Genomic DNA, 12,925 nt, shown 5'->3' with positions numbered 1-12,925 from the left:
CAGCACCCTGAAAAGCTGCTTCTTGCAATAAAATGCAAATACACAGAACCTAGAGACAGAACCTAGCAAGAGAACATGGCAAAAGATGCTGGACAGAACCTGGCTAGAACTTGGCTGGAGAACCTAGTCCTAGACAGAACCTGGCAACCGAACCTGGCTGAAGAACCTGGCTATAGAATCTGGCGACCGAACCTGGCTGGAGAACCTAGTGAGAGAACCGAACCAGAACTTGGCTGGAGATCCTGACCCGAACTTGGCTGGAGATCCTGGCTAGGCTGCTGATCAACTGAACGCTGTCTCTGTGTCATTCCTTCTTCGCCGACTCTGTCCACACCTTTGGGGACCCCTGGACCTGCTGGGGTTGGACCCCAGCAATTATATTTTCCTAGGAATATGTCAATTTCTTCTAGATTGTTCAGTTTGTTGGAATAAAGTTGTTCATAATATTTTTTTAAAAATGCAAATACTGGGCAGCCTTTCAAATGTGTTTTATAATCCACCATTGCCCTCTGCTGGCCTAAAGATGAATAGCTAGATCAAAACCTGTTCCAGTTCAAATGTTTAATTGTATATGCACATAACTAGTCACACACACTGTACTTTTTCCACCAACACCTATACTATCAACTCCTTTGCCCTCAGGTCCCAGGTAACCCAAGCTGATAACACCCAAACCCAAATCAATCCTACTGTTTGCTCTGTCCCCACTCCTGGGCTACAATCATGATACACCTGCCCTAGCAGCTCTCAGCCTCTCACTTATCTCTTTTGTTCCTTGGTCAGTGCTCCTCCAAATCCCACCGCAGTCATAAAATTACTCACCTTGAAAACACAAGAAACCATTCATCTACCAAGTTGCCTCAGTTCTTGCTATTTAAAGTATGACAGGGGACCAGCAGCCTCTATATCACCCAGGAGTTTGTTTAAAATAGAGAATCTGCCCTGACTGGGTCTTGGGTTCAATTCCTAGTCAGGGCACATAGCTAGGTTGCCGATTTGGTCCCAGTTGGGACCCAAACGGAGACAACCAATCTCTCTCTCTCTCTCTCTCACTCTCTCTCTCTCAAATCAATAAAGATATCCTCGGGTGAGGATTTTTTTTTAATGGAGAATCTGAACTCCCACCTCAGACTACTGAATTAGAAGCTGCATTTTAAGAAGAGTAACATGCACATTACAGTTTGAGAAGTGCTGGTTCTCAACTACAACATCTACCTAACACCACCATTTTATGACAAATATTTTTTAAGTAATTCTTTTTTTTTTAAATCATCATCCGAGGATATTTTTTCCATTGATTTTCAGAGAGAGGGAAAGACAGAGAGAAATATCAATGAGAGAAACACATCGACTGGTTGTTTCCTGCACGTGCCCCAATCAGGGGCCAGGCCAGGAAGGAACTTGCAACGGAGGTACATGACCTTGACCAGAATCAAACCCCTTCAATCTGCAGGCTAATGCTCTATCCACTGAGCCAAGCCTAGAGCCAAGCCGGCTAGGCAAAGTAATTCTTTTGCTATCTATAATAATAAAAGCATAATATGCTAATTAAACCGGATGTCCTTCCAGATGACCTTCCAGACGAAGCTGAGGCGGAGGGGGCCAAGGCACAGGCGGCAGAGGCAGCCGACACGGTGGGCGGGGACTGAAGCAGAAGCGGCTGCCAAGGTAGCAGGGGCCAAGCCCCTTGCACAAATTTCGTGCATTGGGCCTCTAGTCTTTAAATAAAATTCATCACCCACTTAAGTCCAAAAAAGAGACCAGTATACTGATTTGATGGTAACATAATGGAGAACAAAAAGGAAAGATATGTATGAATTATATTTCATTATATAAATGTTCAACACAACTAAATTAAAGATGTGAAGAACAACCCAAGTACGCAGAGGGGGTAGTACCATCCAGATGAGAACCACTAGTCTACAATCACTGTCATCCTTCTCCTTCCATCTCACAGGAGGGAGGGATTCTCTCTTGTAAAAGCTCCCTCCCCACATTCCTCCCTAGGCCATAAACATTGTCAAATCTTGAAATACTGCAACAACCACAAGACAACTCTAGAATCCTGACCCAAAATGTCCCTCTAGCTTGACAATCAAGCTTATCAAACATTGTGCACATTTATACATCTCTCAAGCACCAACCATACTAATCTAGCTTTCACTTCCATCAGTAAACCTGTATCATGAAAGCTTTCCAAATTGCCCAAATCAATGAACTTCTCCAAATTCAATTAACTTATCTTTCTACAATGGACATTGTTGGTTACATATCCATTCCCCCAGTGTTCATGAATTCATTTCTCCTGTGTGATTAAGGTAAAGTGACCCTATTCAGAGATGATCCTATGGCTAAGCCAATCAGAGCACAGCATTCCCGTAGCAATCGCTAAAGGTCAGGGGCAGACACCTGATCTGTGTTGGTCCAATCAGGCTGAAGAAAGAGCATAATCCAAGCATGGCAGTTTTGCCACCTCTCTCTTGCTCTAGTGAGTGGGAAAGCATGTGTTACAGTCATCTTGCAACCACAGGGGAACCAATCTTACTGCTGAAAGCCAAGAAAAGAAACTGGGTCCTGGATGACATGTTTGACCCACAAGAGTCCACCCTTCCTGTGGACTTTGTGAGATAATTTGCCTTACTATTTAAACAACTGGTTTTTCCCAGCTAAAAGTATCCTAGAATAGCCTGTCCTTCTCGAAACTTTCCTCCCTTAATTTTCTAAACATCACTGTTTTGTGCTTCTACTTCTCAAAAGTTGCTTCTCTATGTGGGAATGCAGACTGGTGCAGCCACTATGGAAGACAGTATAGAGTTTCCTCAAAAAGTTAAAAATGGAACTCCCATTTGACCCAGTGATCCCACTTCTAGGAATATATCCCAAGAAACCAGAAACACCAATCAGAAAGGATATATGCACCCCTATGTTCATAGCAGCACAATTTACCATAGCTAAGATCTGTAAACAGCCGAAATGCCCATCAGCAGATGTATGCATTAGAAAACTGTGATACATCTACATGATGGAATACTATGCTGCTGTAAAAAAGAAGGAATTCTTACCATTTGCAACAGCATGGATGGAACTGGAGAGCATTATGCTAAGTGAAATAAGCCAGTCAATGAAAGAAAAATACCACATGATCTCACTCATTTATGGATAATTAAGACCATTATAAACTGATGAACAAAAAATAGATGCAGAGGCAGAGCTGCCTCAAACAGACTGTCAAACTACAGCGGGAAGGCCGGGGAGGGTTGGGAGGGGGGGTGGAGATCAACCAAAGGACTTGTATGCATGCATATAAGCATAACCAATGGACACAAGACACTGGGGGGTAGGGGAGGCCAGGGGAAGGTCAAGGGGAGAAAAAAAAAAAAAGGAGATATATGTAATACTCTTTGTAATACTTTAAGCCAACGGTTCTCAACCTGTGGGTCGCAACCCTTTTGGGGGTCGAACGACCCTTTCACAGGGGTCGCCTAAATACATCCTGCATATCAGATATTTGCATTACGATTCATAACAGTAGCAAAATTACAATTATGAAGTAGCAACGAAAATAATTTTATGGTTGGGGGTCACCACAACATGAGGAACTATATTAAAGGGTCGCGGCATTAGGAAGGTTGAGAACCACTGCTTTAAGCAATAAAACAAAAATTTTTAAAAAAAGTTGCTTCTCCATCTCTGGCCTCCCCTCTTCCTCTGCCTACTCCTTGTATGTTGGTATTCTCCAAGGTTTCTTGCATCTTTTCTACTCCAACTACATATTTGAATCATTTATCTCACTCTATATTTCCCTTGACACAGCAGAACTGAGTTTCTGGCATTGCCCCCAATGGAATACCAGTGCTAATGTTCCCCAACTCATCCAACTCAGGAACTCCTACTAGTCTTTCATCAGTAAACTTAAATGTCTCCTCTTTGAAGCCTCTCCTGAAGTTCCCATGGGTTCCTTGCCTTTTTGTGCCACAGACTTCTTTGGCTGTCTGGTGAGCCCTATGGACCCCTTCTCAAAGTAATGCTTCTAACTGCATAAAACACTAATTATATTGCAAGTTATTAAAAATATTTTTAAAACCCAAAATCTGGTATAGTAATATGTGCTTCATTATTAGCTCATTAAATAAAAAGATCTAACAGTGAGTCCTATAACTACTGTCATTTTGAAGTAATGATGAGCATAAATGACATGTGCAACAACTGTAATGTGATGTGAAAAACTCTGTGACTTGCATTGGTTTTGGACTTCTACTGGTGACAGGTACTGCTAATACTATTGTGATTTGTTGCTATAGTCGCTTAATAAATTAATGGCTCCTACTGAACCACACCTCCTTATATCCATGCTCTTATGTAGTCCCCCACCATATTGACGCTGGGGTTGTGACTTGTCTTGACATCAGCAAATGTGATACAAGCCAATAAGTTTGTACATTGAGACTTGCCCTCTTGTAACCCAGGAACCATGTGAGGAAGCTCAAGTTAGGCACATTGAGGAGTACCAAGCCCCCAGACTTGAGAATAAGATCACCTTGTAGTATAGCCACCAACTGAATTCATCCGCTGGCAGATGCCAGCAAAACTGCCCAGCCAACCCACAGATAGAATAAATCAGTTGTTTTAAGGTACTGGCTTGCAGTGGATCATTCTCCAGCAATAGATAACTGACACAGTTATCTACATTCATAATAGGAGAAGTTGCTAAATTTCAGTTAGAGACTGGTAAAAAATATATTACTTTTCCATCAGAGATCAGGGACTCCCTAGATTCTATCCAAACACTTTTGAGGGGATGAGGACCACATGTTAAGAAGTCCTGGTTAGGCAGAGTATATCCTGCTCTCCTTTTAACTACCACACAGTACATTGTTGATACCCATGTAAACTGATCACAGCATATCCTTTGTCATTGCAGCCCTAAAACTGAGCTGAGCTTCCAGCACATAATAGGTGTTCAACACAAATTAAATAAATGCAAGTTGTCTGGGATCTCATGCTGACTAAACTGTGAGCTGCCTGAAGACAAAATAAAAGTGAATGCTTAGATGGTAACTCTATGTGCCAGAGACCCTCCAAGTGCTTTGCACTAACTTATTTATTCCTTATAACAACCCTATGAGGTACATGCTATTACAATTTCACTAGCAGAAAAACAAGTACAAAGAGGTTAAGTGACTTGCTCAAGGTCACACAGCTAGAAAATGGCAATGCCAGGGTAAGAAGGCAAAAATCTATGCTCTGGTTTTATAGCCTATATTAATGCACCCAAAGCACACTGCAGGAGCTCAATAAAAGTTTTGAGCAATATTTTTGAAATTTCATTAGCATTATTTTATGGGTGTTATGCTTTTTGCAGAAAAATTTCTGGTAGCTTGTGATTTGTTTTTCAAGACAGAAACTATCATTTACTTTTTTAAGTAGTAGAATAATAACTTCGTTAAAATGCAGATTTTCGATAAAAGTCTTCACTGTACAAGTCAATTTCTTTCGGAGGACACGAATTCATAAAATGTAAAAAAAGTTCGACTTGTCCACACTAAATAATGTTCATTAAGGAGGGGACTAAAACTCCAGCTTCCCCCCTCACCCAACTTCTCCTAAGCCAGCAACCCCCAACATCCTACAGCAGCTTCTCAAGAGGGTGGCCCTCCCCCATTCATACACAAGGTTCTGAAATCTGACCCTGCCAAGCAACCAAAGCTGAACCCCGCAGAGCTCCGAGATGGCCTCATCCTACCCACAAACCCAAGAGGGCACAGCGGGGAGAGGGTGGGTACTTTGGGGGGTACTTTAGTTTTTCAAAGTGTTTTATTCACGAGAATGAGACCCAAATGGCCCCACCCACCCTCCCCGGAGTCTCACGCCTCCGCCCGGCAGCCGTTGGCTCCGAGCGGACAGGTGAATGAACCGCGGCACCAAGATGCGGCCGGCCCGGAGGCGGGAAGAACCTCAGGGCGAGTAGGGCCTGGTCCCCAGAGAGGCTCCGGGATACCGGGAGGGAGCGGTGACAGCTGTGACCCGGCTCCACGCTCTCACCTTGAACATGTCGCTGGCAACGGCGGCTCTGGCGGGGTCACCCCGACCCCTTAGGCCCCGCCCACTACAGAGAGGCGGCTACGGCGGCCGGATAGGGTCCTGATTCTTCCTACCGCCAGCGGGCCGCCGTGCGGGTGGTGGTGGTACAGCCGAGTTGGTCCCGCGAAAGCTTAGTTCGGAAGCAAGGGTGAGAAGCGACGTCGCTAAGCTGCAGCGCGTCGCGCGTCGCGCCTCGCGCGACGGGCGAGCTTAAGCCCGCCTCCCGGAAGCTCCGCCCCTGCGCCGGTGGTTGCTAAGCGGCCAGAAAGCGCCGGCTCAGTGTGGGCGGAACCAGCGGGAGCGAGGTGGGCGGCGCCAGGACGCCTCGCGGCGCGGGGAATCGGCTTTCACAGGCCTGATTGGCCACCTAGCTAGCGGCGTGGGCTGAGAATCTTGTGCGCGAGGTCTCTGGGCGAGGGCGCCCGAAGGGCCTTGGGCAGCTTGGAAAGCCTCGGACCCAGGAGCCGCCGACTTCGGGGGCCTGGATTTACCTCTCAAAAGGTTTTCAGATTTTTTTTTTTTTTTACGGTGGGCTAGAGTTCTGAGGTCTTAAACTAATTTGCTACATCCTTTAGTCTTCTCTTTGATATACTTAAGTGCATGCCCTTCACTGGGAATCAACCGTTTGTCCCTTAATATGTACTAAGTAATAATTATCCTATTAACAAGGATAGTAAGCTCTAACACGGCGTTTACTATGTGCCCAGCTCAGCCCTCAACTACTTACACATACTTATCTAATACTTTGGACAACCAAAGTAGATGGGCCTGATTATTGTTCCCAACCTAATAGATGACGAAACTGAGGCACAGAGAAGTAATTTGTACAAGGCCACACAGAAGGAAAGTGGGAGGCCAGGATCAAACCTAGCTAGTCTACGTTTAAAGCCTGTGATCTCGCGTGAATAATTGGTATTAATGTGTCATAATGGGGCGGGGGGTGGGGGTGTTCATATTTCATCCTGTATTTCATGTCCTAACCCCATAGAAAGTGTAAAGCCATCTGGGCAGGCATCCGGAAGATTTGGGAGGTTTGTGTGATGGCATGTCACTGCCCTCCAGTCAAAGACCACTTGTAACACCAGTGTGGTTTAACAAGTTGGGTTTATTTCTCACTGCTGCAAGGAAAACACACTTTGGGACACAGTGGGACATCTCAGTAAGAGGGTGTTAGAAAGATTTATTATAGGATTTGGGCTTCGTTGGGTGATTTTGGGGCAAGTTCAAGGAAACTGGGGCTTTGCTCTGGATTGGGTGTGGTTAGGAAGCCAGTGTAACACCAAATCCCAGCTGTGAGTGCCAGATGTTAAAGGCTGCTTTTCTCCTCAAGTGAATTGTATGTTCCAAGCTACCCCCATCCACATCCCTAAGGAGAAATATTGAGAAGACTCTGCATTAGTAGTGGAATGACATATGTATATAAAAATGTGAAGTATATTGATAAATTAGGGCAGGAGTTTTTAATTTGGGAAGTATGTGAACTTGGATGGGGAAAAATTACAACTTTATTTTTACTAACCTCTAACTGAACTTTACCATTTCTTTCCATTATAGTGCAGGCAACAAACCACAGTAATATCAACGGTACCTGTGACTTGGTCATTAAGAGAAAGCGCAGATGTCTTCATATCATGTTCTAGTCATGGAAGATTTCTTGAGATATCATTTCTGCTCATTTACCACTTCACAAGTACAGTAGTGACTAGAGCTCTCATTTTATTTAATGCAGAAAGAAGGCACATATCTCTGTAATTTGGTGTTTTTTTTTATTGCTTAAAGTATTACAAAGGGTATTACATATGTGTTCTTTTTCCCCCCCGCCCTTGACAGTCCCCTAGCCTCCCCTATCCCCCAGTGTCTTATGTCCATTGGTTATGCTTATATGCATGCATACAAGTCCTTTGGTTGTAATTTGGTTTTTGAAAATAGTGCAACAGTGATTTCAATATAATTGAAGTTTTCTGGAATCCTACATATTTTATGTTGTGTATTTTTAAAAGCATAGTTCTTGTAAGGAGTCTGCCCTTAGGGATTCACAACACCAAAAGAAAAGAGAAAGAGCCCCTGATTTAGTAGAAGAGACTAAGCAGTGACCAAGAATTTGGGAACTGCATCCAAATTGGAGTAATGCATCAAGGGATAGAAAATCAGAGATGGAATCAGATCATTTAGTACACACCATCTCACTTTACCAAGGTGGGGACTGTGTTACTGAGAGTTTAAGGCAGCAGTCACCAACCGGTGGTCCGCGGACCACTGGTGGTCCATGAGGTTGGCAACCACTGGTTTAAGGGACTTGCCCAAAGTTTCACAGCTATTCCATGACAAAATCAGGGTAGAAATTTTTTAGACTAGCATGTGAAAACCCTGCACTCTGCTAGGCATTAGGGAGTCCATAGTTAGCAATATGCCTCCTGCCTTCAATGAACTTGTAGGATGACAGCCAGGAAAATAAATAATAATGCAATATGAGAAGTACTCTAAAAGAAAAACATATACAGCACTATGGGACCTTGGAGACAGGAGTGAGCAGTTCTGTAAAAAAACAAAAGGTGGAAAACTTAAGAGACATCAGTGAGCTGGGGTCTTCAAGGATAAATTGATGTTTGCTGGTGGCAGGGAAGTCATTCCAGGTAGAGGACATGGCCTGATCAGCAGTCCAGAGTTGTAAAACATTGACTGATTTTGGCAAGAAGTTCCTGTTCTCACAAAGTGTAGCAAGGAATGCTGATGAAAGTTGGTATTTTGAGATTTGACAGAGAATGGAACTAGATTGTGAAAAGGCTAGAACGGCATACTTGGGAGTCTGGACTTCAGTTTGGAGGAAATGAGGTGTCCCTGAAAGATTTTGTTTTATTTTTTAATATATTTTTATTTATCTCAGAGAGAGAGGCAGAGATAGAAACATCAATGATGAGCCCTAGCTGGCTTGGCTCAGTGAATAGAGCGTCAGCCTGCGGACTGAAGGGTCCCAGGTTCAATTCTGGCCAAGGGCACATGCCTGGGTTGAGGACTCGATCCCCAGTAGGGGGTGTGCAGGAGGCAGCCGAACAATGATTCTCATCATTGATGTTTCTCTCTCTCCTTCTCCCTTTCTCTCTGAAATCAATAAAGAAATATATATATATTTTTAAAAAAAAACATCAATGATGAGAGAGAATCATTGATTGGTTGCCTCCTGCTCACTCCACACTGGGGATCCAGGCCACAACCCAGGCATGTGCCCTGACCTGGAATCTAACCGTGACCTCCTGGTTCATAGGTTGACTGAGCCACTGTGGCCAGGCCCTGAAATATTTTAAGTTGGGGAGTGATGAGGTTGGAATATTGCTCTAAAAAGTTAACTCCAGCTTCAAAGTGGAAAATGAATAGGAGGACTAAGAGCCTGGAGACAGGGAGACCAGTTAGAAGGCAGTTGGATAGATCCCTTTGTCTTTCCCACATTCCTCATAATATTTTTAGTACACAAAGACTGTAAACTGTAAGAAAATTAAGAGATACGTGATGCCTTCCTTTTTAAGGAGTTCTGGAATTAGTACAACAGTCAATGACACTTGAGTCTCATCCAAACAGTGTAATAATACAAATTATGACCTCAAATGCTTAATTTATATAGTTTCAGATTACTTCATTATAAGAAAAATGAGTGATTCCTCAAAGGCAGAGGCCACTGGTGATGGAAAATCAGCTGATCCAACGACGGTAAAAGGCCGCAAAACACCTTTGCCAAATACTAAAAAGAAAAAGCCAGTACGACCGTGAGTAGCCAAATTTCACCTTGTATCGTTTTCCACAACTGGACAGTTTACATACAGTTTTTACCTAGCTAACATCAAACACTTCTTGTTTTATCAATTATAGATTTTTGTGTGTTTTTAAATTACTTTTGGATAATTATTAAAATTACTAGAGGCCCAGTGCACGAAATTCATGCACTGGGGGGGGGCTATTCCCTCAGCCTGGCCTGCGCCCTCTCGCAATCCAGGAGCTCTCGAGGGATGTCCGACTGATGAGGGAGCGAGCCTAAGCCTGCAGTTGGACAACCTTAGTGCTGCCACAGAAGCGGGAGAGGCTCCCACACCACCGCTGCGCTCAACAGCTGTGAGCCCAGCTCAGGGCTTCTGGCTGAGCTGTGCTCCCCCTGTGGGAGCACAATGACCACCAGGGGGCAGCTCCTGCATTGAGCGCCTGCCCCCTGGTGTTCAGTGTGCATCATAGCAACCAGTCGTTCGGCTGTTCAGTCGATTTGCCTGTTAGCCTTTTATTACATAGGATAGTATTTCATAATTTATAAAGCTTGTTAATGCACATCTCTTTGATCCCGATACAACCCTGTGAAGCTGTCTTATTACATTTTATAAGTGAGGAGCCACAACTGGGAAAAGGTAGGTGGTTCGCAGAAGGTTAGACAGCTAATAAATGGCATTGGCTCAAAGGACTGTTTCCATACTCCAGGCTTTTTCTACTCTACACCCTGTAGTCTGCATTTTGCCAGCCAACAGTGACGCTATACAGGAATACCTCTCTTTGTGCCTGCAGCCCTGTGGGGTAATGATGGGGTTGGGAGGTTGGGGAGAAGGAGATCCCTGTGACTTGCCAGTGCTGGGATATGAACAAAAGTAAAATAATTATCTGGCCTGACTAGGATGAACCTGGTTCAAGCATAGATCACAAAGGAGTTTCTTTTCTAGGGCTGGTAATCGGCTCTCAGAAGAGAATTGGGCCTACTATAAACTTCAACAATTCCACATTGTATTTTCTTAGCACTTGAAATAGTTGGACAGTTTTTTTTTTTTATTAATCCTCACCTGAGGATATTTTTCCATTGATTTTTAGAGAGAGGGAAAGACAGAGAGATATATCGATGTGAGAGAAACAATCGATTGGTTGCCTCCTGCACGCACCCCGACCAGGGCCCTTGACCAGAATTGAACCAGGACCCTTTGGTCCGCAGTCCAATGCTCTATCCACTGAGCCAAACCAGCTAGGGCAGTTGGACAGTGGTGTTTTATTTTTTAATATATTTTTTATTGATTTTTTACAGAGAGGAAGGGAGAGGGATAGAGTTAGAAACATCAATGAGAGAAAAACATAGATCAGCTCCCTCCTGCACACTCCCTACTGGGGATGTGCCCGCAACCAAGGTACATGCCCTTGACCGGAATCGAACCCGGGACCCTTGAGTCCGCAGGCTGATGCTCTATCCACTGAGCCAAACCGGTTAGGGCTGGACAGTGTTTTTAAGAACTAACTACAGAGAAATCATTTTAGGTCATGGATGATTTTAGAAAACAAGTTTATCTCCTCATACATTATTTATAATATACTAAAAGCCCGGTGCATGAAATTTATGCACTGGGGGGGGGGGGGCTCCTCAGCCCAGCCTGCCCCATGGGGAGTGGGCCTAAGCCACAGTCTGGCCTCAGAGGCTCAGAGCAGGTGCCTGTGCGTGTGTGTCCATTGGGAGCCTATCCCCAGCCGCGCCTCAGAGGATCAGAGCAGGCGCCCCGTGTGTGTGTGTGTCCACTGGGGGCCTGCCCCCAGCTGCGCCTCGGAGGCTTGGAGCAGGCGCCCCTCTGTGTTGATCTCTCAGGCTCCGGGCCACACCTGCGTGTTGTTCTCTCAGGCTCGGGGCCCTGGTTGTGACTGTTACGAAGTCCAGACCTCATTTGCATGTTACTTCTTTTTATATATGTAGATATGCCTTTTGATGATAAAGTTTTTATCAGAATGGTTTTTTAATCTCAATGGAAATATTTTCAAGTATTTCATATCCCCATTCTAACTAGATTCAGCAAATAACCAACTCCAATGACCACATATAAATGTTCCTCGTTAGGTCAGTTTTAGGGTGGGAGTGGGGAGGTGCAGGGAAGAGGAAGCATAAATTCAGAGTTCCCCAAGATTTTAGGAAAATGAAAACAACTTCATAAATCTTAACCTCTTTTTTTTCTCTCAGAACTCGTAGAGATATTTCAGCTCTCAAGATACAAAGAGCTTGGCTATCTTATATGGACAGGACAATATTTCAACTCCTAAAGCATACAATTTGTGCAGCAGTATGTATCTTGCTTTCTGTTTTCTCTGACAGATTTAATTACTTATCAAGCTAAAGTACCTGTTAAATAAGGATAAAATATGTAACCTTTTTTCTCCTATTTAAATCTAATATTATTGTATAGGGTTCTGGGATTGCTTCTTTGATTAGCCCTAAATGCATATTTCTGGATTTATTTTAACATAGGTTACTATTATTTCTTTTTCTAAAACTCACATGGTATTTTTAAATTCAGTATATTTGATGATGTGAGACAGTGATCATCCAACAATAAAAATCTCTGATTTAAAAGTGCCCTTTCCACCCTGGCCAGTGTTGCTTAGTGGTTTCAGTGACACCAAGGGTTTCGGATTTGATTCCCAGTCAAGGGCATGTGCCTGGGTTGCAGGTTAGAGTCCCGGCCCCAATCCAGGTGCATGTGGGAGGCAACCAATCGATGTGTCTCTCACATTAATCTCTCTCTCTCTCTCTCTCCTTCCCTCCCTCCCTCCCTCTTACTCTCCCTCTCCCTCTCTCCCTCCTCCCTCTCTCTCCCCTGCCCTCCTCACTCTCTCTAAATGTCCATGGAAATAATATCCTCAGTGAGAATTAACAACAATAAAAAGAAAAAACATGCTCTTACCTTCCACCTAGCAATTTCACTTCTAGGACTCTCTTCTATAATCTATGTACCATTTCACTGCAGTATTTATTGTTTGTAACAGCAAAGGAAGTAAAACCATGTAATGTTCATCAATTATATGGTTAAGTAAGTGTTGGTGCTTTCATAGTGTTAAACCTCGAAGC

The 12,925-nt window shown here is 43.9% G+C and overlaps 2 protein-coding genes across 4 annotated transcripts in view; one reads left to right on the top strand and one right to left on the bottom strand.

Annotated features, from left to right (window-relative positions):
• APOO (apolipoprotein O) overlaps positions 1 to 6,212 on the bottom strand; it is a 57,865-nt gene extending 51,653 nt beyond the window's left edge. Inside the window, exon 1 of one of the 2 annotated variants that reach the window (XM_059679474.1) lies at positions 6,043 to 6,212. In XM_059679474.1, coding sequence (XP_059535457.1) covers positions 6,043 to 6,051 — 9 coding nt within the window. In that variant the 5' untranslated portion in view covers positions 6,052 to 6,212. The remainder of the gene's footprint in view (positions 1 to 6,042) is intronic. The other variant, XM_059679473.1, reaches the window with a different exon arrangement.
• A 95-nt stretch (positions 6,213 to 6,307) lies between these two features.
• The window catches only part of CXHXorf58 (chromosome X CXorf58 homolog), a 42,098-nt gene continuing 35,480 nt past the window's right edge, over positions 6,308 to 12,925 (top strand). For both annotated transcript variants that reach the window (XM_059679472.1, XM_059679471.1), the window contains exons 1-3: positions 6,308 to 6,582; positions 9,698 to 9,839; positions 12,041 to 12,140. In XM_059679472.1, coding sequence (XP_059535455.1) covers positions 9,724 to 9,839; positions 12,041 to 12,140 — 216 coding nt within the window. In that variant the 5' untranslated portion in view covers positions 6,308 to 6,582; positions 9,698 to 9,723. The remainder of the gene's footprint in view (positions 6,583 to 9,697; positions 9,840 to 12,040; positions 12,141 to 12,925) is intronic.

Source organism: Myotis daubentonii, chromosome X (assembly GCF_963259705.1).
Source record: "Myotis daubentonii chromosome X, mMyoDau2.1, whole genome shotgun sequence".
In the NCBI taxonomy this organism is placed as follows: Eukaryota; Metazoa; Chordata; class Mammalia; order Chiroptera; family Vespertilionidae; genus Myotis; species Myotis daubentonii.
Note: the sequence above shows the minus strand (reverse complement) of the source record. Positions and strands in the feature narration are given on the sequence as shown.